General features: G+C 46.7%; 1 protein-coding gene across 1 annotated transcript; it reads left to right on the top strand.

Moving 5' to 3' along the window:
- Nucleotides 1–10090: 10090 nt before the first annotated feature.
- On the top strand, nt 10091–23451 carry LOC118379932 (phospholipid phosphatase-related protein type 3-like). Its single transcript, XM_052499470.1, has 11 exons — nt 10091–11974; nt 13881–13987; nt 14155–14340; nt 14436–14562; nt 18245–18440; nt 18721–18778; nt 18988–19161; nt 19396–19608; nt 19683–19909; nt 20000–20459; nt 21136–23451. Exons 2-11 carry the CDS (start codon nt 13904–13906, stop codon nt 21850–21852), a joined length of 2442 nt encoding a protein of 813 aa, XP_052355430.1. The 5' UTR covers nt 10091–11974; nt 13881–13903; the 3' UTR covers nt 21853–23451.
- Nucleotides 23452–25216: the final 1765 nt, after the last annotated feature.

The following is a 25216-nucleotide window of genomic DNA, read 5'->3' as shown; positions in this document are numbered from 1 at the left end:
GCTGATAGGTTGGAGTCTTCTCTGTTGTCTGCAGGCTAGTGCTGATAGGTTGGAGTCTTCTCTGTTGTCTGCAGGCTAGTGCTGATAGGTTGGAGTCTTCTCTGTTGTCTGTAGGTTAGTGCTGATAGGTTGGAGTCTTCTCTGTTGTCTGTAGAGTAGTGCTGATAGGTTGGAGTCTTATCTGTTGTCTGTAGGTTAGTGCTGATAGGTTGGAGTCTTCTCTGTTGTCTGTAGGTTAGTGCTGATAGGTTGGAGTCTTCTCTGTTGTCTGTAGGTTAGTGTTGATAGGTTGGAGTCTTCTCTGTTGTCTGTAGGTTAGTGCTGATAGGTTGGAGTCTTCTCTGTTGTCTGCAGGCTAGTGCTGATAGGTAGGAGTCTTCTCTGTTGTCTGCAGGCTAGTGCTGATAGGTTGGAGTCTTCTCTGTTGTCTGTAGGTTAGTGCTGATAGGTTGGAGTCTTCTCTGTTGTCTGCAGGCTAGTGCTGATAGGTTGGAGTCTTCTCTGTTGTCTGTAGGCTAGTCCTGATAGGTAGGAGTCTTCTCTGTTGTCTGTAGGCTAGTGTTGATAGGTTGGAGTCTTCTCTGTTGTCTGCAGGCTAGTGCTGATAGGTTGGAGTCTTCTCTGTTGTCTGTAGGCTAGTGCTGATAGGTAGGAGTCTTCTCTGTTGTCTGTAGGTTAGTGCTGATAGGTAGGAGTCTTCTCTGTTGTCTGTAGGCTAGTGCTGATAGGTTGGAGTCTTCTCTGTTGTCTGCAGGCTAGTGCTGATAGGTTGGAGTCTTCTCTGTTGTCTGTAGGCTAGTGCTGATAGGTTGGAGTCTTCTCTGTTGTCTGTAGGCTAGTGCTGATAGGTTGGAGTCTTCTCTGTTGTCTGTCGGTTAGTGCTGATAGGTTGGAGTCTTCTCTGTTGTCTGTAGGTTAGTGCTGATAGGTTGGAGTCTTCTCTGTTGTCTGTAGAGTAGTGCTGATAGGTAAGAGTCTTCTCTGTTGTCTGTAGGTTAGTGCTGATAGGTTGGAGTCTTCTCTGTTGTCTGTAGAGTAGTGCTGATAGGTTGGAGTCTTCTCTGTTGTCTGTAGAGTAGTGCTGATAGGTAGGAGTCTTCTCTGTTGTCTGTAGGTTAGTGCTGATAGGTTGGAGTCTTCTCTGTTGTCTGTAGGCTAGTGCTGATAGGTTGGAGTCTTCTCTGTTGTCTGTAGGTTAGTGCTGATAGGTTGGAGTCTTCTCTGTTGTCTGTAGGCTAGTGTTGATAGGTTGGAGTCTTCTCTGTTGTCTGTAGGTTAGTGCTGATAGGTAGGAGTCTTCTCTGTTGTCTGTAGGTTAGTGCTGATAGGTTGGAGTCTTCTCTGTTGTCTGTAGGTTAGTGCTGATAGGTTGGAGTATTCTCTGTTGTCTGCAGGCTAGTGCTGATAGGTTGGAGTCTTCTCTGTTGTCTGTAGGCTAGTGCTGATAGGTAGGAGTCTTCTCTGTTGTCTGCAGGCTAGTGCTGATAGGTAGGAGTCTTCTCTGTTGTCTGTAGGTTAGTGCTGATAGGTTGGAGTCTTCTCTGTTGTCTGTAGGCTAATGCTGATAGGTAGGAGTCTTCTCTGTTGTCTGTAGAGTAGTGCTGATAGGTTGGAGTCTTCTCTGTTGTCTGTAGGCTAATGCTGATAGGTAGGAGTCTTCTCTGTTGTCTGTAGAGTAGTGCTGATAGGTTGGATTCTTCTCTGTTGTCTGTAGGTTAGTGTTGATAGGTAGGAGTCTTCTCTGTTGTCTGTAGGTTAGTGCTGATAGGTTGGAGTCTTCTCTGTTGTCTGTAGGTTAGTGCTGATAGGTTGGAGTCTTCTCTGTTGTCTGTAGGTTAGTGTTGATAGGTTGGAGTCTTCTCTGTTGTCTGCAGGCTAGTGCTGATAGGTTGGAGTCTTCTCTGTTGTCTGCAGGCTAGTGCTGATAGGTTGGAGTCTTCTCTGTTGTCTGTAGAGTAGTGCTGATAGGTTGGAGTCTTCTCTGTTGTCTGTAGGTTAGTGCTGATAGGTTGGAGTCTTCTCTGTTGTCTGTAGGCTAGTGCTGATAGGTTGGAGTCTTCTCTGTTGTCTGCAGGCTAGTGCTGATAGGTTGGAGTCTTCTCTGTTGTCTGCAGGCTAGTGCTGATAGGTTGGAGTCTTCTCTGTTGTCTGTAGAGTAGTGCTGATAGGTTGGAGTCTTCTCTGTTGTCTGTAGGTTAGTGCTGATAGGTAGGAGTCTTCTCTGTTGTCTGTAGGCTAGTGCTGATAGGTTGGAGTCTTCTCTGTTGTCTGCAGGCTAGTGCTGATAGGTTGGAGTCTTCTCTGTTGTCTGTAGGCTAGTGCTGATAGGTTGGAGTCTTCTCTGTTGTCTGTAGGCTAGTGCTGATAGGTTGGAGTCTTCTCTGTTGTCTGTCGGTTAGTGCTGATAGGTTGGAGTCTTCTCTGTTGTCTGTAGGTTAGTGCTGATAGGTTGGAGTCTTCTCTGTTGTCTGTAGAGTAGTGCTGATAGGTAAGAGTCTTCTCTGTTGTCTGTAGGTTAGTGCTGATAGGTTGGAGTCTTCTCTGTTGTCTGTAGAGTAGTGCTGATAGGTTGGAGTCTTCTCTGTTGTCTGTAGAGTAGTGCTGATAGGTAGGAGTCTTCTCTGTTGTCTGTAGGTTAGTGCTGATAGGTTGGAGTCTTCTCTGTTGTCTGTAGGCTAGTGCTGATAGGTTGGAGTCTTCTCTGTTGTCTGTAGGTTAGTGCTGATAGGTTGGAGTCTTCTCTGTTGTCTGTAGGCTAGTGTTGATAGGTTGGAGTCTTCTCTGTTGTCTGTAGGTTAGTGCTGATAGGTAGGAGTCTTCTCTGTTGTCTGTAGGTTAGTGCTGATAGGTTGGAGTCTTCTCTGTTGTCTGTAGGTTAGTGCTGATAGGTTGGAGTATTCTCTGTTGTCTGCAGGCTAGTGCTGATAGGTTGGAGTCTTCTCTGTTGTCTGTAGGCTAGTGCTGATAGGTAGGAGTCTTCTCTGTTGTCTGCAGGCTAGTGCTGATAGGTAGGAGTCTTCTCTGTTGTCTGTAGGTTAGTGCTGATAGGTTGGAGTCTTCTCTGTTGTCTGTAGGCTAATGCTGATAGGTAGGAGTCTTCTCTGTTGTCTGTAGAGTAGTGCTGATAGGTTGGAGTCTTCTCTGTTGTCTGTAGGCTAATGCTGATAGGTAGGAGTCTTCTCTGTTGTCTGTAGAGTAGTGCTGATAGGTTGGAGTCTTCTCTGTTGTCTGTAGGTTAGTGTTGATAGGTAGGAGTCTTCTCTGTTGTCTGTAGGTTAGTGCTGATAGGTTGGAGTCTTCTCTGTTGTCTGTAGGTTAGTGCTGATAGGTTGGAGTCTTCTCTGTTGTCTGTAGGTTAGTGTTGATAGGTTGGAGTCTTCTCTGTTGTCTGCAGGCTAGTGCTGATAGGTTGGAGTCTTCTCTGTTGTCTGCAGGCTAGTGCTGATAGGTTGGAGTCTTCTCTGTTGTCTGTAGAGTAGTGCTGATAGGTTGGAGTCTTCTCTGTTGTCTGTAGGTTAGTGCTGATAGGTTGGAGTCTTCTCTGTTGTCTGTAGGTTAGTGTTGATAGGTTGGAGTCTTCTCTGTTGTCTGCAGGCTAGTGCTGATAGGTTGGAGTCTTCTCTGTTGTCTGTAGGCTAGTGCTGATAGGTTGGAGTCTTCTCTGTTGTCTGTAGGTTAGTGCTGATAGGTTGGAGTCTTCTCTGTTGTCTGCAGGCTAGTGCTGATAGGTAGGAGTCTTCTCTGTTGTCTGTAGGTTAGTGCTGATAGGTTGGAGTCTTCTCTGTTGTCTGTAGGTTAGTGCTGATAGGTTGGAGTCTTCTCTGTTGTCTGTAGGTTAGTGTTGATAGGTTGGAGTCTTCTCTGTTGTCTGCAGGCTAGTGCTGATAGGTTGGAGTCTTCTCTGTTGTCTGTAGGCTAGTGCTGATAGGTTGGAGTCTTCTCTGTTGTCTGTAGGTTAGTGCTGATAGGTTGGAGTCTTCTCTGTTGTCTGTAGGTTAGTGCTGATAGGTTGGAGTCTTCTCTGTTGTCTGTAGGCTAGTGCTGATAGGTAGGAGTCTTCTCTGTTGTCTGTAGGCTAGTGCTGATAGGTAGGAGTCTTCTCTGTTGTCTGTAGGTTAGTGCTGATAGGTAGGAATCTTCTCTGTTGTCTGTAGGTTAGTGTTGATAGGTTGGAGTCTTCTCTGTTGTCTGCAGGCTAGTGCTGATAGGTTGGAGTCTTCTCTGTTGTCTGTAGGCTAGTGCTGATAGGTTGGAGTCTTCTCTGTTGTCTGTAGGCTAGTGCTGATAGGTAGGAGTCTTCTCTGTTGTCTGTAGGTTAGTGTTGATAGGTAGGAATCTTCTCTGTTGTCTGTAGGTTAGTGCTGATAGGTTGGAGTCTTCTCTGTTGTCTGTAGGCTAGTGCTGATAGGTTGGAGTCTTCTCTGTTGTCTGTAGGCTAGTGCTGATAGGTTGGAGTCTTCTCTGTTGTCTGTAGGTTAGTGCTGATAGGTTGGAGTCTTCTCTGTTGTCTGTAGGCTAGTGTTGATAGGTTGGAGTCTTCTCTGTTGTCTGTAGGTTAGTGCTGATAGGTAGGAGTCTTCTCTGTTGTCTGTAGGTTAGTGCTGATAGGTTGGAGTCTTCTCTGTTGTCTGTAGGTTAGTGCTGATAGGTTGGAGTCTTCTCTGTTGTCTGCAGGCTAGTGCTGATAGGTTGGAGTCTTCTCTGTTGTCTGTAGGCTAGTGCTGATAGGTAGGAGTCTTCTCTGTTGTCTGCAGGCTAGTGCTGATAGGTAGGAGTCTTCTCTGTTGTCTGTAGGTTAGTGCTGATAGGTTGGAGTCTTCTCTGTTGTCTGTAGGCTAATGCTGATAGGTAGGAGTCTTCTCTGTTGTCTGTAGAGTAGTGCTGATAGGTTGGAGTCTTCTCTGTTGTCTGTAGGCTAATGCTGATAGGTAGGAGTCTTCTCTGTTGTCTGTAGAGTAGTGCTGATAGGTTGGAGTCTTCTCTGTTGTCTGTAGGTTAGTGTTGATAGGTAGGAGTCTTCTCTGTTGTCTGTAGGTTAGTGCTGATAGGTTGGAGTCTTCTCTGTTGTCTGTAGGTTAGTGCTGATAGGTTGGAGTCTTCTCTGTTGTCTGTAGGTTAGTGTTGATAGGTTGGAGTCTTCTCTGTTGTCTGCAGGCTAGTGCTGATAGGTTGGAGTCTTCTCTGTTGTCTGCAGGCTAGTGCTGATAGGTTGGAGTCTTCTCTGTTGTCTGTAGAGTAGTGCTGATAGGTTGGAGTCTTCTCTGTTGTCTGTAGGTTAGTGCTGATAGGTTGGAGTCTTCTCTGTTGTCTGTAGGTTAGTGTTGATAGGTTGGAGTCTTCTCTGTTGTCTGCAGGCTAGTGCTGATAGGTTGGAGTCTTCTCTGTTGTCTGTAGGCTAGTGCTGATAGGTTGGAGTCTTCTCTGTTGTCTGTAGGTTAGTGCTGATAGGTTGGAGTCTTCTCTGTTGTCTGCAGGCTAGTGCTGATAGGTAGGAGTCTTCTCTGTTGTCTGTAGGTTAGTGCTGATAGGTTGGAGTCTTCTCTGTTGTCTGTAGGTTAGTGCTGATAGGTTGGAGTCTTCTCTGTTGTCTGTAGGTTAGTGTTGATAGGTTGGAGTCTTCTCTGTTGTCTGCAGGCTAGTGCTGATAGGTTGGAGTCTTCTCTGTTGTCTGTAGGCTAGTGCTGATAGGTTGGAGTCTTCTCTGTTGTCTGTAGGTTAGTGCTGATAGGTTGGAGTCTTCTCTGTTGTCTGTAGGTTAGTGCTGATAGGTTGGAGTCTTCTCTGTTGTCTGTAGGCTAGTGCTGATAGGTAGGAGTCTTCTCTGTTGTCTGTAGGCTAGTGCTGATAGGTAGGAGTCTTCTCTGTTGTCTGTAGGTTAGTGCTGATAGGTAGGAATCTTCTCTGTTGTCTGTAGGTTAGTGTTGATAGGTTGGAGTCTTCTCTGTTGTCTGCAGGCTAGTGCTGATAGGTTGGAGTCTTCTCTGTTGTCTGTAGGCTAGTGCTGATAGGTTGGAGTCTTCTCTGTTGTCTGTAGGCTAGTGCTGATAGGTAGGAGTCTTCTCTGTTGTCTGTAGGTTAGTGTTGATAGGTAGGAATCTTCTCTGTTGTCTGTAGGTTAGTGCTGATAGGTTGGAGTCTTCTCTGTTGTCTGTAGGCTAGTGCTGATAGGTTGGAGTCTTCTCTGTTGTCTGTAGGCTAGTGCTGATAGGTTGGAGTCTTCTCTGTTGTCTGTCGGTTAGTGCTGATAGGTTGGAGTCTTCTCTGTTGTCTGTAGGTTAGTGCTGATAGGTTGGAGTCTTCTCTGTTGTCTGTAGAGTAGTGCTGATAGGTAGGAGTCTTCTCTGTTGTCTGTAGGTTAGTGCTGATAGTTTGGAGTCTTCTCTGTTGTCTGTAGGTTAGTGCTGATAGGTTGGAGTCTTCTCTGTTGTCTGTAGGTTAGTGCTGATAGGTTGGAGTCTTCTCTGTTGTCTGTAGAGTAGTGCTGATAGGTAAGAGTCTTCTCTGTTGTCTGTAGGTTAGTGCTGATAGGTTGGAGTCTTCTCTGTTGTCTGTAGAGTAGTGCTGATAGGTTGGAGTCTTCTCTGTTGTCTGTAGAGTAGTGCTGATAGGTAGGAGTCTTCTCTGTTGTCTGTAGGCTAGTGCTGATAGGTTGGAGTCTTCTCTGTTGTCTGTAGGTTAGTGCTGATAGGTTGGAGTCTTCTCTGTTGTCTGTAGGTTAGTGCTGATAGGTTGGAGTCTTCTCTGTTGTCTGTAGAGTAGTGCTGATAGGTAAGAGTCTTCTCTGTTGTCTGTAGGTTAGTGCTGATAGGTTGGAGTCTTCTCTGTTGTCTGTAGAGTAGTGCTGATAGGTTGGAGTCTTCTCTGTTGTCTGTAGAGTAGTGCTGATAGGTAGGAGTCTTCTCTGTTGTCTGTAGGCTAGTGCTGATAGGTTGGAGTCTTCTCTGTTGTCTGTAGGTTAGTGCTGGTAGGTTGGAGTCTTCTCTGTTGTCTGTAGGTTAGTGCTGATAGGTAGGAGTCTTCTCTGTTGTCTGTAGGTTAGTGCTGATAGGTTGGAGTCTTCTCTGTTGTCTGTAGGTTAGTGCTGATAGGTTGGAGTCTTCTCTGTTGTCTGTAGGCTAGTGCTGATAGGTTGGAGTCTTCTCTGTTGTCTGTAGGCTAGTGCTGATAGGTTGGAGTCTTCTCTGTTGTCTGTAGGTTAGTGCTGATAGGTTGGAGTCTTCTCTGTTGTCTGTAGAGTAGTGCTGATAGGTAAGAGTCTTCTCTGTTGTCTGTAGGTTAGTGCTGATAGGTTGGAGTCTTCTCTGTTGTCTGTAGAGTAGTGCTGATAGGTTGGAGTCTTCTCTGTTGTCTGTAGAGTAGTGCTGATAGGTAGGAGTCTTCTCTGTTGTCTGTAGGTTAGTGCTGATAGGTTGGAGTCTTCTCTGTTGTCTGTAGGCTAGTGCTGATAGGTTGGAGTCTTCTCTGTTGTCTGTAGGTTAGTGCTGATAGGTTGGAGTCTTCTCTGTTGTCTGTAGGCTAGTGTTGATAGGTTGGAGTCTTCTCTGTTGTCTGTAGGTTAGTGCTGATAGGTAGGAGTCTTCTCTGTTGTCTGTAGGTTAGTGCTGATAGGTAGGAGTCTTCTCTGTTGTCTGTAGGTTAGTGCTGATAGGTTGGAGTCTTCTCTGTTGTCTGTAGGTTAGTGCTGATAGGTTGGAGTCTTCTCTGTTGTCTGCAGGCTAGTGCTGATAGGTTGGAGTCTTCTCTGTTGTCTGTAGGCTAGTGCTGATAGGTAGGAGTCTTCTCTGTTGTCTGCAGGCTAGTGCTGATAGGTAGGAGTCTTCTCTGTTGTCTGTAGGTTAGTGCTGATAGGTTGGAGTCTTCTCTGTTGTCTGTAGGCTAATGCTGATAGGTAGGAGTCTTCTCTGTTGTCTGTAGAGTAGTGCTGATAGGTTGGAGTCTTCTCTGTTGTCTGTAGGCTAATGCTGATAGGTAGGAGTCTTCTCTGTTGTCTGTAGAGTAGTGCTGATAGGTTGGAGTCTTCTCTGTTGTCTGTAGGTTAGTGTTGATAGGTAGGAGTCTTCTCTGTTGTCTGTAGGTTAGTGCTGATAGGTTGGAGTCTTCTCTGTTGTCTGTAGGTTAGTGCTGATAGGTTGGAGTCTTCTCTGTTGTCTGTAGGTTAGTGTTGATAGGTTGGAGTCTTCTCTGTTGTCTGCAGGCTAGTGCTGATAGGTTGGAGTCTTCTCTGTTGTCTGCAGGCTAGTGCTGATAGGTTGGAGTCTTCTCTGTTGTCTGTAGAGTAGTGCTGATAGGTTGGAGTCTTCTCTGTTGTCTGTAGGTTAGTGCTGATAGGTTGAGTCTTCTCTGTTGTCTGTAGGTTAGTGTTGATAGGTTGGAGTCTTCTCTGTTGTCTGCAGGCTAGTGCTGATAGGTTGGAGTCTTCTCTGTTGTCTGTAGGCTAGTGCTGATAGGTTGGAGTCTTCTCTGTTGTCTGTAGGTTAGTGCTGATAGGTTGGAGTCTTCTCTGTTGTCTGCAGGCTAGTGCTGATAGGTAGGAGTCTTCTCTGTTGTCTGTAGGTTAGTGCTGATAGGTTGGAGTCTTCTCTGTTGTCTGTAGGTTAGTGCTGATAGGTTGGAGTCTTCTCTGTTGTCTGTAGGTTAGTGTTGATAGGTTGGAGTCTTCTCTGTTGTCTGCAGGCTAGTGCTGATAGGTTGGAGTCTTCTCTGTTGTCTGTAGGCTAGTGCTGATAGGTTGGAGTCTTCTCTGTTGTCTGTAGGTTAGTGCTGATAGGTTGGAGTCTTCTCTGTTGTCTGTAGGTTAGTGCTGATAGGTTGGAGTCTTCTCTGTTGTCTGTAGGCTAGTGCTGATAGGTAGGAGTCTTCTCTGTTGTCTGTAGGCTAGTGCTGATAGGTAGGAGTCTTCTCTGTTGTCTGTAGGTTAGTGCTGATAGGTAGGAATCTTCTCTGTTGTCTGTAGGTTAGTGTTGATAGGTTGGAGTCTTCTCTGTTGTCTGCAGGCTAGTGCTGATAGGTTGGAGTCTTCTCTGTTGTCTGTAGGCTAGTGCTGATAGGTTGGAGTCTTCTCTGTTGTCTGTAGGCTAGTGCTGATAGGTAGGAGTCTTCTCTGTTGTCTGTAGGTTAGTGTTGATAGGTAGGAATCTTCTCTGTTGTCTGTAGGTTAGTGCTGATAGGTTGGAGTCTTCTCTGTTGTCTGTAGGCTAGTGCTGATAGGTTGGAGTCTTCTCTGTTGTCTGTAGGCTAGTGCTGATAGGTTGGAGTCTTCTCTGTTGTCTGTCGGTTAGTGCTGATAGGTTGGAGTCTTCTCTGTTGTCTGTAGGTTAGTGCTGATAGGTTGGAGTCTTCTCTGTTGTCTGTAGAGTAGTGCTGATAGGTAGGAGTCTTCTCTGTTGTCTGTAGGTTAGTGCTGATAGTTTGGAGTCTTCTCTGTTGTCTGTAGGTTAGTGCTGATAGGTTGGAGTCTTCTCTGTTGTCTGTAGGTTAGTGCTGATAGGTTGGAGTCTTCTCTGTTGTCTGTAGAGTAGTGCTGATAGGTAAGAGTCTTCTCTGTTGTCTGTAGGTTAGTGCTGATAGGTTGGAGTCTTCTCTGTTGTCTGTAGAGTAGTGCTGATAGGTTGGAGTCTTCTCTGTTGTCTGTAGAGTAGTGCTGATAGGTAGGAGTCTTCTCTGTTGTCTGTAGGCTAGTGCTGATAGGTTGGAGTCTTCTCTGTTGTCTGTAGGTTAGTGCTGATAGGTTGGAGTCTTCTCTGTTGTCTGTAGAGTAGTGCTGATAGGTAAGAGTCTTCTCTGTTGTCTGTAGGTTAGTGCTGATAGGTTGGAGTCTTCTCTGTTGTCTGTAGAGTAGTGCTGATAGGTTGGAGTCTTCTCTGTTGTCTGTAGAGTAGTGCTGATAGGTAGGAGTCTTCTCTGTTGTCTGTAGGCTAGTGCTGGTAGGTTGGAGTCTTCTCTGTTGTCTGTAGGTTAGTGCTGATAGGTAGGAGTCTTCTCTGTTGTCTGTAGGTTAGTGCTGATAGGTTGGAGTCTTCTCTGTTGTCTGTAGGTTAGTGCTGATAGGTTGGAGTCTTCTCTGTTGTCTGTAGGCTAGTGCTGATAGGTTGGAGTCTTCTCTGTTGTCTGTAGGCTAGTGCTGATAGGTTGGAGTCTTCTCTGTTGTCTGTAGGTTAGTGCTGATAGGTTGGAGTCTTCTCTGTTGTCTGTAGAGTAGTGCTGATAGGTAAGAGTCTTCTCTGTTGTCTGTAGGTTAGTGCTGATAGGTTGGAGTCTTCTCTGTTGTCTGTAGAGTAGTGCTGATAGGTTGGAGTCTTCTCTGTTGTCTGTAGAGTAGTGCTGATAGGTAGGAGTCTTCTCTGTTGTCTGTAGGTTAGTGCTGATAGGTTGGAGTCTTCTCTGTTGTCTGTAGGCTAGTGCTGATAGGTTGGAGTCTTCTCTGTTGTCTGTAGGTTAGTGCTGATAGGTTGGAGTCTTCTCTGTTGTCTGTAGGCTAGTGTTGATAGGTTGGAGTCTTCTCTGTTGTCTGTAGGTTAGTGCTGATAGGTAGGAGTCTTCTCTGTTGTCTGTAGGTTAGTGCTGATAGGTTGGAGTCTTCTCTGTTGTCTGTAGGTTAGTGCTGATAGGTAGGAGTCTTCTCTGTTGTCTGTAGGTTAGTGCTGATAGGGTGGAGTCTTCTCTGTTGTCTGTCGGCTAGTGCTGATAGGTTGGAGTCTTCTCTGTTGTCTGTAGGTTAGTGCTGATAGGTTGGAGTCTTCTCTGTTGTCTGTAGGTTAGTGCTGATAGGTAGGAGTCTTCTCTGTTGTCTGTAGGTTAGTGCTGATAGGGTGGAGTCTTCTCTGTTGTCTGTCGGCTAGTGCTGATAGGTAGGAGTCTTCTCTGTTGTCTGTAGGTTAGTGCTGATAGGTTGGAGTCTTCTTTATATGTATTTGTGAGTGAGTGATGAGTTTATTAGCAGCCCAGCTGTGACCAGTCCAGGAGAAAAGGGTGGGTGGGTGAGTGGGTGTGTCATGGTGTATGTGTATTTATAACCTTTGGGGAAAGGTTTGAATGTGTACATGTCAAGGTAAATCAGACAGTCAGAGGCAGAAGATGTGTGAGTGCGCGCGTGCACGTTTGTTGAATGAAGAGACGGAAATACACACAGCAGCAGCAGTCACAGGCACGTGGTCAGAACCCAACCCAACCCACCCAACCCCACCCTATTGGGCTAGGTCTACCCACAACAAAACTAACCAAATATGAAAAGAGGAAGAGAGATGGGGGGTTCAGCATCTTTTTGCCTAAAATTAATATCCTTTACATTTAAAATAGAATGTTCTAAAAGGGTAATATATTCGAAGAAACACTCAGAATCAAACAGACACACATGCTTTCACTCATACACCCGCATACCCAAACACACACCAAAATCCATCGCTTTGTTTTTCTCAGCTTTATGGTCGTGGCACTCCTCCATTAGGAATTTGTAGTGGTGAGAGGAGGGGCGTTTGTGTATGTGTGAAGGAGCAGTCGGTCTCCTCCCCTCGTCTCCCCCCGCCCCCCATGCCTTTGTGTGCGCGAGGCTCTCTGTGAGCAGCGGTTCTTCAAGTGAGATATCGGTTCGTTTCTGAGCGCTGTTTGAGTTTGTGTGGGCTGTCCGAACATAGCGTGGCTGACTGGGACTGGGGTGAACCGGTAGAAGGCACGTGAAACCTCTGAGTTTATTCACACATGTGCGATCAGAACGGAAAATAACGGAGAAATATCGAATATAGGACTTTTCCCTTTCGTTTTACCCATCTATCATTCTCTCGTCCTCTCTATCCGTGGAGAATCTGACCAACCCAAACAACCTGATGTGTGTGTATGTGTGTTTTGGGGGCGTAAAACAACTGGCAGCGCGTGAAGATGGATTAACGTTTGAACGGAAAACTGGAGCAGCACGCTAGACCTCGGCGAGGGGGGAGGGCAAGACGGGCCTCTGCTAACACACACAACCCACGGGACAGAGGTAATTCAGCGCTCTGTGTCTTTCTCTGTGTGTGTGTGTGTGTGTGTGTGTGTGTGTGTGTGTGTGTGTGTGTGTGTGTGTGTGTGTGTGTGGAGGAGAGGCAAGGCAGGGTGTCTCAACTCCCTGCTTCTTTCTCTCTGAGTTACTGTAACTATGGCGCTGTCCTGGGTCCACTCCATTGTCCTGAATTTAGAGAGAGTGTTAGAGAGAGAGAAGTGGGAAACAGATAGCACACCATTGAGGCTTGTGTGTTTGTTTGTGCGTGTGTTTGTGTGTGTGTGTGTGTGTGTGTGTGTGTGTGTGTGTGTGTGTGTGTGTGTGTGTGTGTGTGTGTGTGTGTGTGTGTGTGTTTGTGTGTGTGTGTGTGTGTGTGTGTGTGTGTGTGTGTGTGTGTGTGTGTGTGTGTGTGTGTGTGTGTGTGTGTGTGTGGAGGAGAGGCAAAGCAGGGTGAGCCTGATACTAGTGTCTGAGAGAATCAATGTTTTTTAATCAGGACAGTTTTTTTCTCTCTCTGAGTTCAGGACCATGCAGTGGACAGCGCCATAGTTACAGTTAACTCCGTTCAAAAGGAGTATTTGTGTCTCAACTCCCTGTTTCTTTCTCTCTGAGTTCAGGACCATGCAGTGGACAGCGCCATAGTTACAGTAGAATAACTCCGTTCAAAAGGAGTATGTGTAGCATTGTGTGTGTCTCAACTCCCTGCTTCTTTCTCTCTGAGTTACTGTAACTATGGCGCTGTCCTGGGTCCACTCCATTGTCCTGAATTTAGAGAGAGTGTTAGAGAGAGAGAAGTGGGAAACAGATAGCACACCATTGAGGCTTGTGTGTTTGTTTGTGCGTGTGTTTGTGTGTGTGTGTGTGTGTGTGTGTGTGTGTGTGTGTGTGTGTGTGTGTGTGTGTTTGTGTGTGTGTGTGTGTGTGTTTATGTGTGTGTTTGTGTGTGTTTTGTGTGTGTGTTTGTGTGTGTGTGTTTATGTGTGTGTTTGTGTGTGTGTTTGTGTGTGTGTTTGTGTGTGTGTTTGTGTGTGTGTGTGTGTGTGTGTGTGTGTGTGGAGGAGAGGCAAGGCAGGGTGAGCCTGATACTAGTGTCTGAGAGAATCAATGTTTTTTAATCAGGACAGTTTTTTTTCTCTCTCTGAGTTCAGGACCATGCAGTGGACAGCGCCATAGTTACAGTAGAATAACTCCGTTCAAAAGGAGTATGTGTAGCATTGTGTCTCAACTCCCTGCTTCTTTCTCTCTGAGTTCAGGACCATGCAGTGGACAGCGCCATAGTTACAGTAGAATAACTCCGTTCAAAAGGAGTATGTGTAGCATTGTGTCTCAACTCCCTGCTTCTTTCTCTCTGAGTTACTGTAACTATGGCGCTGTCCTGGGTCCACTCCATTGTCCTGAATTTAGAGAGAGTGTTAGAGAGAGAGAAGTGGGAAACAGATAGCACACCATTGAGGCTTGTGTGTTTGTGTGTGTGTGTGTGTGTGTGTGTGTGTTTGTGTGTGTGTTTGTGTGTGTGTGTTTATGTGTGTGTTTGTGTGTGTGTTTGTGTGTGTGTTTGTGTGTGTGTTTGTGTGTGTGTGTGTGTGTGTGTGTTTGTGTGTGTGTGTTTATGTGTGTGTTTGTGTGTGTGTGTGTGTGTGTGTGTGTGTTTGTGTGTGTGTTTGTGTTCTGATGTTCTGTTCATTTGGACTTGAGGGACCAACCCAACAGATGTGCATTCAGCTATTTACTATTAGCTTCGGGTTGCTTCAAAGGACCAGTCCGAGACCAAGCAGATGTTTGCCCATGTGGAAGTAGTAGCAGAATATGACTTAACAAGCTGATAATGTGCAACAACACCTCGGTAATGTATGCCACCTGGAACGCCACCAGGGTGATGACAAACCCCTCCCCTTCTGTCTGTTCCTAGACTCTGATTGGACCAACACCAGGATGATGTCGTCACCAAAAGCCAAGACCAAGAAGAAACCTCCCAAAGACAGTATGACACTTCTACCATGCTTCTACTTCATAGAGGTGTGTGTGTACATGCATACGTGTGTGTCCAATATAACTGCATTTAATGTATACCACCCACTATGGCTGTCAGTAAGACAATATCTCCCTCTTACCTCTCTCCCTTTCTCTCTCTCTCTCCCTTGCTCGCCTTCACTCTCTCTCTTTCTCTCTTTCTTTCTATCTAGCTCCCCATCGTCCTCTCCTCCCTTGTCTCTCTCTACTTCATGGAGTTGACAGACCTGTTGTCCCCGGCGACCCCTGGGTTCCATTGCTATGACCGTGACCTGTTGTTGCCCTACCTGGAGACAGGAGACGAACTGATCCCTCTGCTGATGTTACTGAGCCTGGCCTTCGCAGGACCGGCTGCCTCGGTTAGTACACACACCGTCAGAACCTAGAATCAATAGACTGATCAATGAACAGCCTATCAGGGTGCATGACTAATTGTGTGTGTGTGTGTGAATAGATCATGCTAGGTGAAGGGCTGGTGTATTGTTACCAGTCCAGAGTCAAACAGAGTAAAGCTGAAGGATCCATCATCGCTGGAGGGTGTAACTTCAACTCCTTCCTACGGAGGACTGTTCGCTTTGTTGGTACATACCTGTTATTTACGCTTGAATCCACAAGGGGGAGTGAACAGGTGTACACTTCATGTAATAATGCTAGCCTAGGGAGAGAATCTACATCAGAGAGTAATGATAGTCTTGGGAGAGGATCTACATCAGAGAGTAATGATAGCCTAGGGAGAGAATCTACCTCACAGAGTAATGATAGCCTAGGGAGAGAATCTACATCAGAGAGTAATGATAGCCTAGGGAGAGAATCTACATCAGAGAGTAATGATAGCCTAGGTAGAGAATCTACATCAGAGAGTAATGATAGTCTTGGGAGAGGATCTACATCAGAGAGTAATGATAGCCTAGGGAGAGAATCTACCTCACAGAGTAATGATAGCCTAGGGAGAGAATCTACATCAGAGAGTAATGATAGCCTAGGGAGAGAATCTACATCAGAGAGTAATGCTAGCCTAGGGAGAGAATCTACATCAGAGAGTAATGATAGCCTAGGTAGAGAATCTACATCAGAGAGTAATGATAGTCTTGGGAGAGGATCTACATCAGAGAGTAATGATAGCCTAGGGAGAGAATCTACATCAGAGAGTAATGATAGCCTAGGTAGAGAATCTACATCAGAGAGTAATGATAGCCTAGGGAGAGAATCTACATCAGAGAGTAATGATAGCCTAGGGAGAGAATCTACATCAGAGAGTAATGATAGTCTTGGGAGAGGATCTACATCAGAGAGTAATGATAGCCTAGGGAGAGAATCTACATCAGAGAGTAATGATAGCCTAGGTAGAGAATCTACTTCAGAGAGTAATGATAGCCTAGGGAGAGAATCTACATCAGAGAGTAATGATAGCCTAGGGAGAGTATCTACATCAGAGAATAATGATAGCCTAGGGAGAGAATCTACTTCAGAGAGTAGTGATAGCCTAGGGAGAGAATCTACTTCAGAGAGTAGTGATAGCCTAGGGAGAGAATCTACTTCAGGGAGTAATGATAGCCCAGGGAGAGAATCTACTTCAGAGAGTAGTGATAGCCTAGGGAGAGAATCTACTTCAGAGAGTAATGATAGCCTAGGGAGAGAATCTACATCAGAGAGTAATGATAGCCTAGGGAGAGAATCTACATCAGAGAGTAATGATAGTCTAGGGAGAGAATCTACATCAGAGAGTAATGATAGCCTAGGGAGAGTATCTACATCAGAGAGTAATGATAGCCTAGGGAGAGAATCTACTTCAGAGAGTAGTGATAGCCTAGGGAGAGAATCTACTTCAGAGAGTAATGATAGCCTAGGGAGAGAATCTACTTCAGAGAGTAATGATAGCCTAGGGAGAGAATCTACATCAGAGAGTAATGATAGCCTAGGGAGAGAATCTACATCAGAGAGTAATGATAGCCTAGGGAGAGAATCTACATCAGAGAGTAATGATAGCCCAGGGAGAGAATCTACATCAGAGAGTAATGATAGTCTAGGGAGAGAATCTACATCAGAGAGTAATGATAGCCTAGGGAGAGAATCTACATCAGAGAGTAATGATAGCCTAGGGAGAGAATCTACTTCAGAGAGTAGTGATAGCCTAGGGAGAGAATGTACTTCAGAGAGTAATGCTAGCCTAGGGAGAGAATCTACTTCAGAGAGTAATGATAGCCTAGGGAGAGAATCTACTTCAGAGAGTAATGATAGCCTAGGGAGAGAATCTATATCAGAGAGTAATGATAGCCTAGGGAGAGAATCTACTTCAGAGAGTAGTGATAGCCTTAGGGAGAGAATCTACATCAGAGAGTAATGATAGCCTAGGAGAGATGTAGAGGGAATGAGGACGGGGGAGAGAGAGATGTAGAGGGAATGAGGACAGGAGAGAGAGAGATGTAGAGGGAATGAGGACAGGGGAGAGAGAGATGTAGAGGTAATGAGGCATGGGGAGAGAGAGATTTAGAGGGAATGAGGACAGGGGAGAGAGAGATGTAGAGGGAATGAGGACAGGGGAGAGAGAGATGTAGAATGAGGACAGGGAGAGGGAGATGAAGAGGGAATGAGGACAGGGGAGAGAGAGATGTAGAGGGAATGAGGACAGGGGAGAGAGAGAGGTAGAACAGGAATGAGGACAGGGGAGAGAGAGATGTAGAGGGAATGAGGACAGGGGAGAGAGATGTAGAGGGAATGAGGACAGGGGAGAGAGAGAGGTAGAACAGGAATGAGGACAGGGGAGAGAGAGATGTAGAGGGAATGAGGACAGGGGAGAGAGATGTAGAGGGAATGAGGACAGGGGAGAGAGAGATGTAGAGGGAATGAGGACAGGGGAGAGAGAGAGGTAGAACAGGAATGAGGACAGGGGAGAGAGAGAGGTAGAACAGGAATGAGGACAGGGGAGAGAGAGAGGTAGAACAGGAATGAGGACAGGGGAGAGAGAGAGGTAGAACAGGAATGAGGACAGGGGAGAGAGAGATGTAGAGGGAATGAGGACAGGGGAGAGAGATGTAGAGGGAATGAGGACAGGGGAGAGAGAGATGTAGAGGGAATGAGGACAGGGGAGAGAGAGATGTAGAGGGAATGAGGACAGGGGAGAGAGAGATGTAGAGGGAATGAGGACAGGGGAGAGAGAGATGTAGAGGGAATGAGGACAGGGGAGAGAGATGTAGAGGGAATGAGGACAGGGGAGAGAGAGATGTAGAGGGAATGAGGACAGGGGAGAGAGAGATGTAGAACAGGAATGAGGACAGGGGAGAGAGAGATGTAGAGGGAATGAGGACAGGGGAGAGAGAGATGTAGAGGGGATGAGGACAGGGGAGAGAGAGATGTAGAACAGGAATGAGGACAGGGGAGAGAGAGATGTAGAACAGGAATGAGGACAGGGGAGAGAGAGATGTAGAGGGAATGAGGACAGGGGAGAGAGATGTAGAGGGAATGAGGACAGGGGAGAGAGAGATGTAGAGGGAATGAGGACAGGGGAGAGAGAGAGGTAGAACAGGAATGAGGACAGGGGAGAGAGAGAGGTAGAACAGGAATGAGGACAGGGGAGAGAGAGATGTAGAACAGGAATGAGGACAGGGGAGAGAGAGATGTAGAGGGAATGAGGACAGGGGAGAGAGAGATGTAGAGGGAATGAGGACAGGGGAGAGAGAGATGTAGAGGGAATGAGGACAGGGGAGAGAGAGATGTAGAACAGGAATGAGGACAGGGGAGAGAGAGATGTAGAGGGAATGAGGACAGGGGAGAGAGAGATGTAGAACAGGAATGAGGACAGGGGAGAGAGAGATGTAGAACAGGAATGAGGACAGGGGAGAGAGAGATGTAGAGGGAATGAGGACAGGGGAGAGAGAGATGTAGAGGGAATGAGGACAGGGGAGAGAGAGATGTAGAGGGGATGAGGACAGGGGAGAGAGAGATGTAGAACAGGAATGAGGACAGGGGAGAGAGATGTAGAGGGGATGAGGACAGGGGAGACGTCTTCAGATGTTTCAGATAACTGTTACATGGTGCATGCTCCTCCCTCCCTCTCTCTCTCCTTCATCCCTTTTCCCCCTCTCTCTCCTTCATCCCTTCTCCCCCTCTCGCTCCCCCATCCCTTCTCCCTGTCTCCCCCTCTCTCTCCTCCATCCCTTCTCCCGGTCTTCCCCTCTCTCTCCTCCATCCCTTCTCCTCTCTCTCCTCCATCCCTTCTCCCTGTCTCCCCCTCTCTCTCCTCCATCCCTCGTCCTTCTCTCCCAGGTGTTCATGTGTTTGGTCTCCTGGCAACAGCCCTAATGACAGACATCATCCAGTTGGCTACTGGTTATCCCACCCCTTTCTTCCTGACTGTCTGTCAGCCCAATTACACGCTGCCTGGGATATCATGTGACCAGAACAATTTCATCACACAGGACATCTGCTCTGGGAAAGATCTGTATGCCATCCTGTCAGCCAGGTAACACACACACACACACACACACACACACACACACACACACACACACACACACACACACACACACACACACACACACACACACACACACACACACACACACACACACACACACACACACACACACACACACACACACACACACACACACACACACACACACACACACACACTCTTTGTGTTCTCCAGCTTCAATTAAACCTCCACCTCTCCTTCTCTCTCTCTGCATCACGTCTCCCTCTCTCTCCCTGATTCTTACTCTCCCTCTCCTTCTCTTCAGGAAAGCATTTCCATCCCAGCATGCAACGCTCTCTGGCTTCGCTGCTGTCTACATCTCTGTAAGCACTGACAGCTACTAACTTGTCTGCCTGTCTGCCTGCCTGCCTGCCTGCCTGCCTGCCTGCCTGCCTGCCTGCCTGCCTGACTGCCTGACTGACTGCCTGACTTTATGAAGATGCATTTGAAGTTAAAATTGGAAACATTGCCATCCGCAATAGTTCTAACTTTGTGTGTGTGTGCATGCGTACTTCCGTGTGTGTGTGTGTAGATGTATTTGAACAGTGTGATCAGCAGTAGTACTAAGCTGGTGAAGCCGGTGCTGGTGTTTGGATACTGTCTGGCTGCGGGTATAGCCGGACTGACTCAGATCACACAACACCGCTGCCATCCCAGAGATGTCTATGTTGGCTACGCCATAGGAGCTGGCATAGGAGTCTACCTGGTGAGTGTGTGTGTGGGGTGGGCGCGACTTTGTGTTTGTGCGGGACTTTGTGTGTGTCTGGGGGACTGAGAAAGAGACAGAGAGAGATGGGAAATAATCATCTTTTAAGAGTTCTCAGGGGGAGAATTTCACTGTTATTTTTTTAGAAGGCCTGTCTCAACAGATTTCACGCTTCTATCCCTCTCTATCGCCATCTCCACCTCTCCTTCCCCTCCCTCCGTACCCCCCCTCTAGTCTCTGTATGCAGTAGGTAACTTCAGGTCATCCGAGGAGGACTGCCTCCCCCAGCCTGGCCGGAGGGCTGCGTTCCCCCCCCAGCAGCAGAGGGAGGTGGTGGTGAGGGGAAGAGCCCAGGGAGGTCATGTTTCTCAGCACGGCTCTCTGTACCGCAGCAAGACACCCAGACCCTCAGACAGCAGGGAGGAACTGGGCACTGGACGCTGCAAGGTACGAGATGAAGGGAGACAGGTTGTGTTGTCGTGGTTAGTATTAGTAGTTAGCCACACTATGTTGTTCTGTAGGTTCGTAGGGAGAAGGTCAGCGTAGCATCTCTGAAGAGGGCCAGTGCTGACGTGGAGCTCCTGGCACCCCGCTGCACCATGGGAAAGGAAACCATGGTAACATTCAGCAATACCTTACCCCGCGTCGCCAACGGCAGCAGCAGCACCTCGCCCCCCGGAGACGACCCCTCCAACCAGCGTCACATGACCTTCCACCTGTCCTTCGACCCCCGCAGGTCACAACCAAGGTACGTTTGTGGCTAGTGTGTGTTGTAGGTGTGTGTCATACAAACCTGGTATTAATCGTCAAGTCAAACACATCATGTGTGATCTGTCAGGCTGCGACCACCGCTGATGCAGGAGTGGAGACAGCAGCGCTCTACGGAGAGACGGAGCGAGGAGGAGGGAGAGACGGACACATCTGGAGGAGAGGGAGGAGCAGGAGGAGGGGGCGAGGCAGGGGAGACAGGGGTGATGAATCCTCCCTCCCTTTATCCGATGGTACAGTCGGCCAATAGAGCCGTTGCCACAGCTACCTCAGTGCCAGCCCCACAGGTGCATATCCCTAAGGAGGGGATTAGACACCCCCCTACTGTCTCCCCTCTACCTCCTTCTGTCTCCTCTCTACCTCCCCCTGTCTCCCCTAAGAGCGCGGTGACGCGTGCCAAGTTGATGTCACTCAACCAGGGAGGGGAACGAGTCAGGGAGGGGCCTATCCCTGTGACGACTCCGCGTGTGCCCCACCAGCCGCCCAATCAGCCGCCCAATCAGCCGCCCAATCAGCCGCGAGTGGTGCAGGTGAGATAAATATCAAATCTGAGTTAGTTAAAATGAACTGTTGATTTACATTCTAACTAGTGAAGTAACGAGCTAAATGAACTGTTGATTTACATTCTAACTAGTGAAGTAACTAGCTAAATGAACTGTTGATTTACATTCTAACTAGTGAAGTAACTAGCTAAATGAACTGTTGATTTACATTCTAACTAGTGAAGTAACTAGCTAAATGAACTGTTGATTTACATTCTAACTAGTGAAGTAACTAGCTAAATGAACTGTTGATTTACATTCTAACTAGTGAAGTAACTAGCTAAATGAACTGTTGATTTACATTCTAACTAGTGAAGTAACTAGCTAAATGAACTGTTGATTTACATTCTAACTAGTGAAGTAACTAGCTAAATGAACTGTTTATTTACATTCTAACTAGTGAAGTAACTAGCTAAATGAACTGTTGATTTACATTCTAACTAGCTGAAGTAACTAGCTAAATGAACTGTTGATTTACATTCTAACTAGCTGAAGTAACTAGCTAAATGAACTGTTTATTTACATTCTAACTAGTGAAGTAACTAGCTAAATGAACTGTTGATTTACATTCTAACTAGCTGAAGTAACTAGCTAAATGAACTGTTGATTTACATTCTAACTAGCTGAAGTAACTAGCTAACCATCTCCTCTGTTCATCCTATAGGTCATTGCCATGTCCAAGCAGCATGGACCAATCAGCTCCTCTGCCAAGGGCTCTGACTCCACCTCTTCCTGTGGGGGAGGGTCTTCAACAGGAAGCTCTGAGTCGCCGTACTACCGGGTCCCCTCTGACCATGACAGCCACACTGGAAGTGTTACCGGGAGCGTTACCGGGAGTATTGTCACCATAGACGCTCACGCCCCTCATCACCCTGTGGTCAGGGTGTCTAGCAGTGTCAGTACCGGGAGTAACGGGACCCTGGGGGCCAGAGTAACAGCTGCCGGTAACGGGACCCCCTGGGAGTGGAGGAACACCACCGGCGGGAGCGTCGGTGAGCAGGGCCAGAGGGGGGCGCTGCAGCGCCAGGAGAAAGTCTCCGCACCGGAATATCGGGAATACCGAACACTTCCTGTGAAATCAGACTCTATCTGCTCCTCCTCGCCCAGCGAGACCGATTCCTCCACCCTGCCTCCCCCTCCTCAACCCATCTCCTCCCCCCTCCCTCCCCCTTCTCCCCCCTCCTACTCACCCCTCCCTCCCCCTCCTCCCCACTTCTACTCCCCTCTCCCTCCCCCTCCTCATCCAGATCTGCTGTTGGACAATTACTCCCCCCCCCTCCCCCGCTCTATGACCCTCCCCCGCCGGCCCACTGTCTCAGCCCACAGCCGCGCTGATCAAGAAGTCTATTACAAGACCATGCAGACGGAGAGGAGATTATAACGCGACATAGAGGAGTTATAATAGACAGTAACACTACTAAAAACAGACTACGAGGTCAGAAGAGAAAATAGGGGACCTTACAGAGCGTGAGGTTATAAGACGACATAGATAAATTAAGATAGACAGTAGTACCTCTACATAACCATACAGTCAGGGGACGTTATTAAATGTAACACATTTTGGGGAGACCTAACAGTCAGGGGACGTTATTAAATGTGTCACCGTTTGGGGAGACCTAACAGTCAGGAGAACTACTACGTGACTTAAATGAGTGAGAGGAGGTTATGAGACAACTTAGAAGCTAAAATGTAATATAATGGAGGTTATAACTAATAATCCAGAACACTACTTCAATACTGAGAAAGGGTCCAGATGGAAACAGACAAATAGCTGATCTTCAAGACACTGCAGAGTAGTTAAGTTAAGATGCGACATAACAGCAAAACCTACAAGACATTGCAGAGTAAGACTTGGGAGGACTGTTAAGTCAAGGTCTAACAGTAGTGGAGGTTATAACGCGACATAGAACACTGCTAAGTCAGGGTCTAACAGTGGAGGTGGAGCGTGTGAACGAAGGTCTCCAGGAGCATGGAGACTGGATCACTAAAGACAACAGAAACAATAGCAGCTCTAGTAGTTGATTTACCACCAACTACCATCTGACTAGACTATACAACTATACTGACTATACTCACCAGCTATACTATACTGTATATAGGATCTCTCTCAGGTTTCCATTCCACTGACTTACTGTAGAGACGAAGAAGAGGAGGAGAAAAGGAGGAAGGGAAGTGAACATCTTGGAGAGGATTACTACAGTAAACAAAGAGGGGGAGACAAAGACTGGAGGGAACATTTGGCTTAACAATGTGAACAGATCCACACACAGACACACAGCCGCGGGAAGTAGTTTGCTGGTGGGGGTCTGCGCTACAGACCGCTAACACAGTGCACTACTTTTAGGAAAATTGAATTTTGGGATTTTAGATATGATTTTTAATTCAGATTAAGACACACACACACACACACACACACACACACACACACACACACACACACACACACACACACACACACACACACACACACACACACACACATACAGACTCAACTCCAATTGTATAAAATTACATGCAATAATATGAATTATTTTTAAGCTCATTTGTTGCTAATCAAACCCCCACTGACAACACAATAAGATAAACGGTGACTAAAGACTGTGTAGACTTGTGGGTGTGGTCTGTGTGCATCGGTTGCCTAGCAGCAGAACGACTTGTTCTGTAGTGGATATCCTCTTTTGATGATAGAACTGTTGAATACTGGTGTTAGTCTGCATGTGTATGTATGTGTGTGAGGGTGTGTCTGTCTTGCATGTGTGTTTCTGTGTGTATTCTACTTCATTGTGTTTCTATGAACTTGTATTATGACTTCTAAGAAACAGAAATGCTGCATTTTCCAGAGATGTCATTTATTTACCTTTTTGTCTTTATTACCAATGTAAATACGAATATTATATTAATGTCCTTTTTCATGGGCTACTGTTTTTTTAAACGTGTGTTTCCAGGTAATGGTTTTAAACTCCTTGACTAAGGAAACGTCTATTTGCAAATTCATTGAATTTTGTGTGACTGACTGGCATTGGTGGTTTGTGTCTCAAGACCGTGTTAGCTCACTGAGCTGAAGCACAGACATGAGGTTGGAGGAGTCTTTAGTTGTCAAGAATACAGATGTTATCCCTGGAGTAGTGAAAAAGATCCTCTATTCACACACACACACACACACACACACACACACACACACACACACACACACACACACACACACACACACACACACACACACACACACACACACACACACACACACACACACACACACACACACACACACACACACACACACACACACACACACACACCATCACAGACATCTCAACACTCTGCAGCAGTGTGTGTGTGTGTAGAACTGTCCGGAGGACTGAGGTGGCCTTCATATGAGGAGTGATTCAACAGCACAACACAAAGGCCTCCGCTCTGTCTGTCTCATTCCCTTCTCTGTCTCAAACCCTTCTCTCTGTCTGTCTCATTCCCTTCTCTGTCTCAAACCCTTCTCTCTGTCTGTCTCATTCCCTTCTCTGTCTCAAACCCTTTTCTCTGTCTGTCTCATTCCCTTCTCTGTCTCAAACCCTTCTCTCTGTCTGTCTCATTCCCTTCTCTGTCTCAAACCCTTCTCTCTGTCTGTCTCATTCCCTTCTCTGTCTCAAACCCTTCTCTCTGTCTGTCTCATTCCCTTCTCTGTCTCAAACCCTTCTCTCTGTCTGTCTCATTCCCTTCTCTGTCTCAAACCCTTCTCTCTGTCTCTCCATATCTTTCTCTACTGTCTGTCCATATCGCTCTCTCTACTGTGTTCATATCTCTTACTGTCTCTACGGTCTGTCCATATCTCTTTCTCTCTCTACTGTGTCCATATCTCTTACTGTCTCTACTGTCTGTCCATATCGCTCTCTCTACTGTGTCCATATCTCTTTCTCTCTCTACTGTGTCCATATCGCTTGCTCTCTCTACTGTGTCCATATCGCTTGCTCTCTCTACTGTGTCCATATCGCTTGCTCTCTCTACTGTGTCCATATCGCTTGCTCTTTCTACTGTGTCCATATCTCTTTCTCTCTCTACTGTGTCCATATCGCTTGCTCTCTCTACTGTGTCCATATCTCTTTCTCTCTCTACTGTGTCCATATCTCTTTCTCTCTCTACTGTGTCCATATCGCTTGCTCTCTCTACTGTGTCCATATCTCTTTCTCTCTCTACTGTGTCCATATCTCTTTCTCTCTCCTGTCTGTCCATATCTCGCTCTACTGTGTCCATATCTCTTTCTCTCTCTACTGTGTCCATATCTCTTACTGTCTCTACTGTCTGTCCATATCGCTCTCTCTACTGTGTCCATATCTCTTTCTCTCTCTACTGTGTCCATATCGCTTGCTCTCTCTACTGTGTCCATATCGCTTGCTCTCTCTACTGTGTCCATATCGCTTGCTCTCTCTACTGTGTCCATATCGCTTGCTCTTTCTACTGTGTCCATATCTCTTTCTCTCTCTACTGTGTCCATATCGCTTGCTCTCTCTACTGTGTCCATATCTCTTTCTCTCTCTACTGTGTCCATATCTCTTTCTCTCTCTACTGTGTCCATATCGCTTGCTCTCTCTACTGTGTCCATATCTCTTTCTCTCTCTACTGTGTCCATATCTCTTTCTCTCTCCTGTCTGTCCATATCTCGCTCTACTGTGTCCATATCTCTTTCTCTCTCTACTGTGTCCATATCTCTTTCTCTCTCTACTGTCTGTCCATATCTCTTTCTCTCTCCTGTC

The sequence above is a fragment of the Oncorhynchus keta genome, chromosome 37 (genome assembly GCF_023373465.1).
Source record: "Oncorhynchus keta strain PuntledgeMale-10-30-2019 chromosome 37, Oket_V2, whole genome shotgun sequence".
NCBI lineage: Eukaryota > Metazoa > Chordata > Actinopteri > Salmoniformes > Salmonidae > Oncorhynchus > Oncorhynchus keta.
The sequence above is the reverse complement of the archived record's forward strand: the minus strand, read 5'-3'. Positions and strand labels throughout refer to the sequence as shown.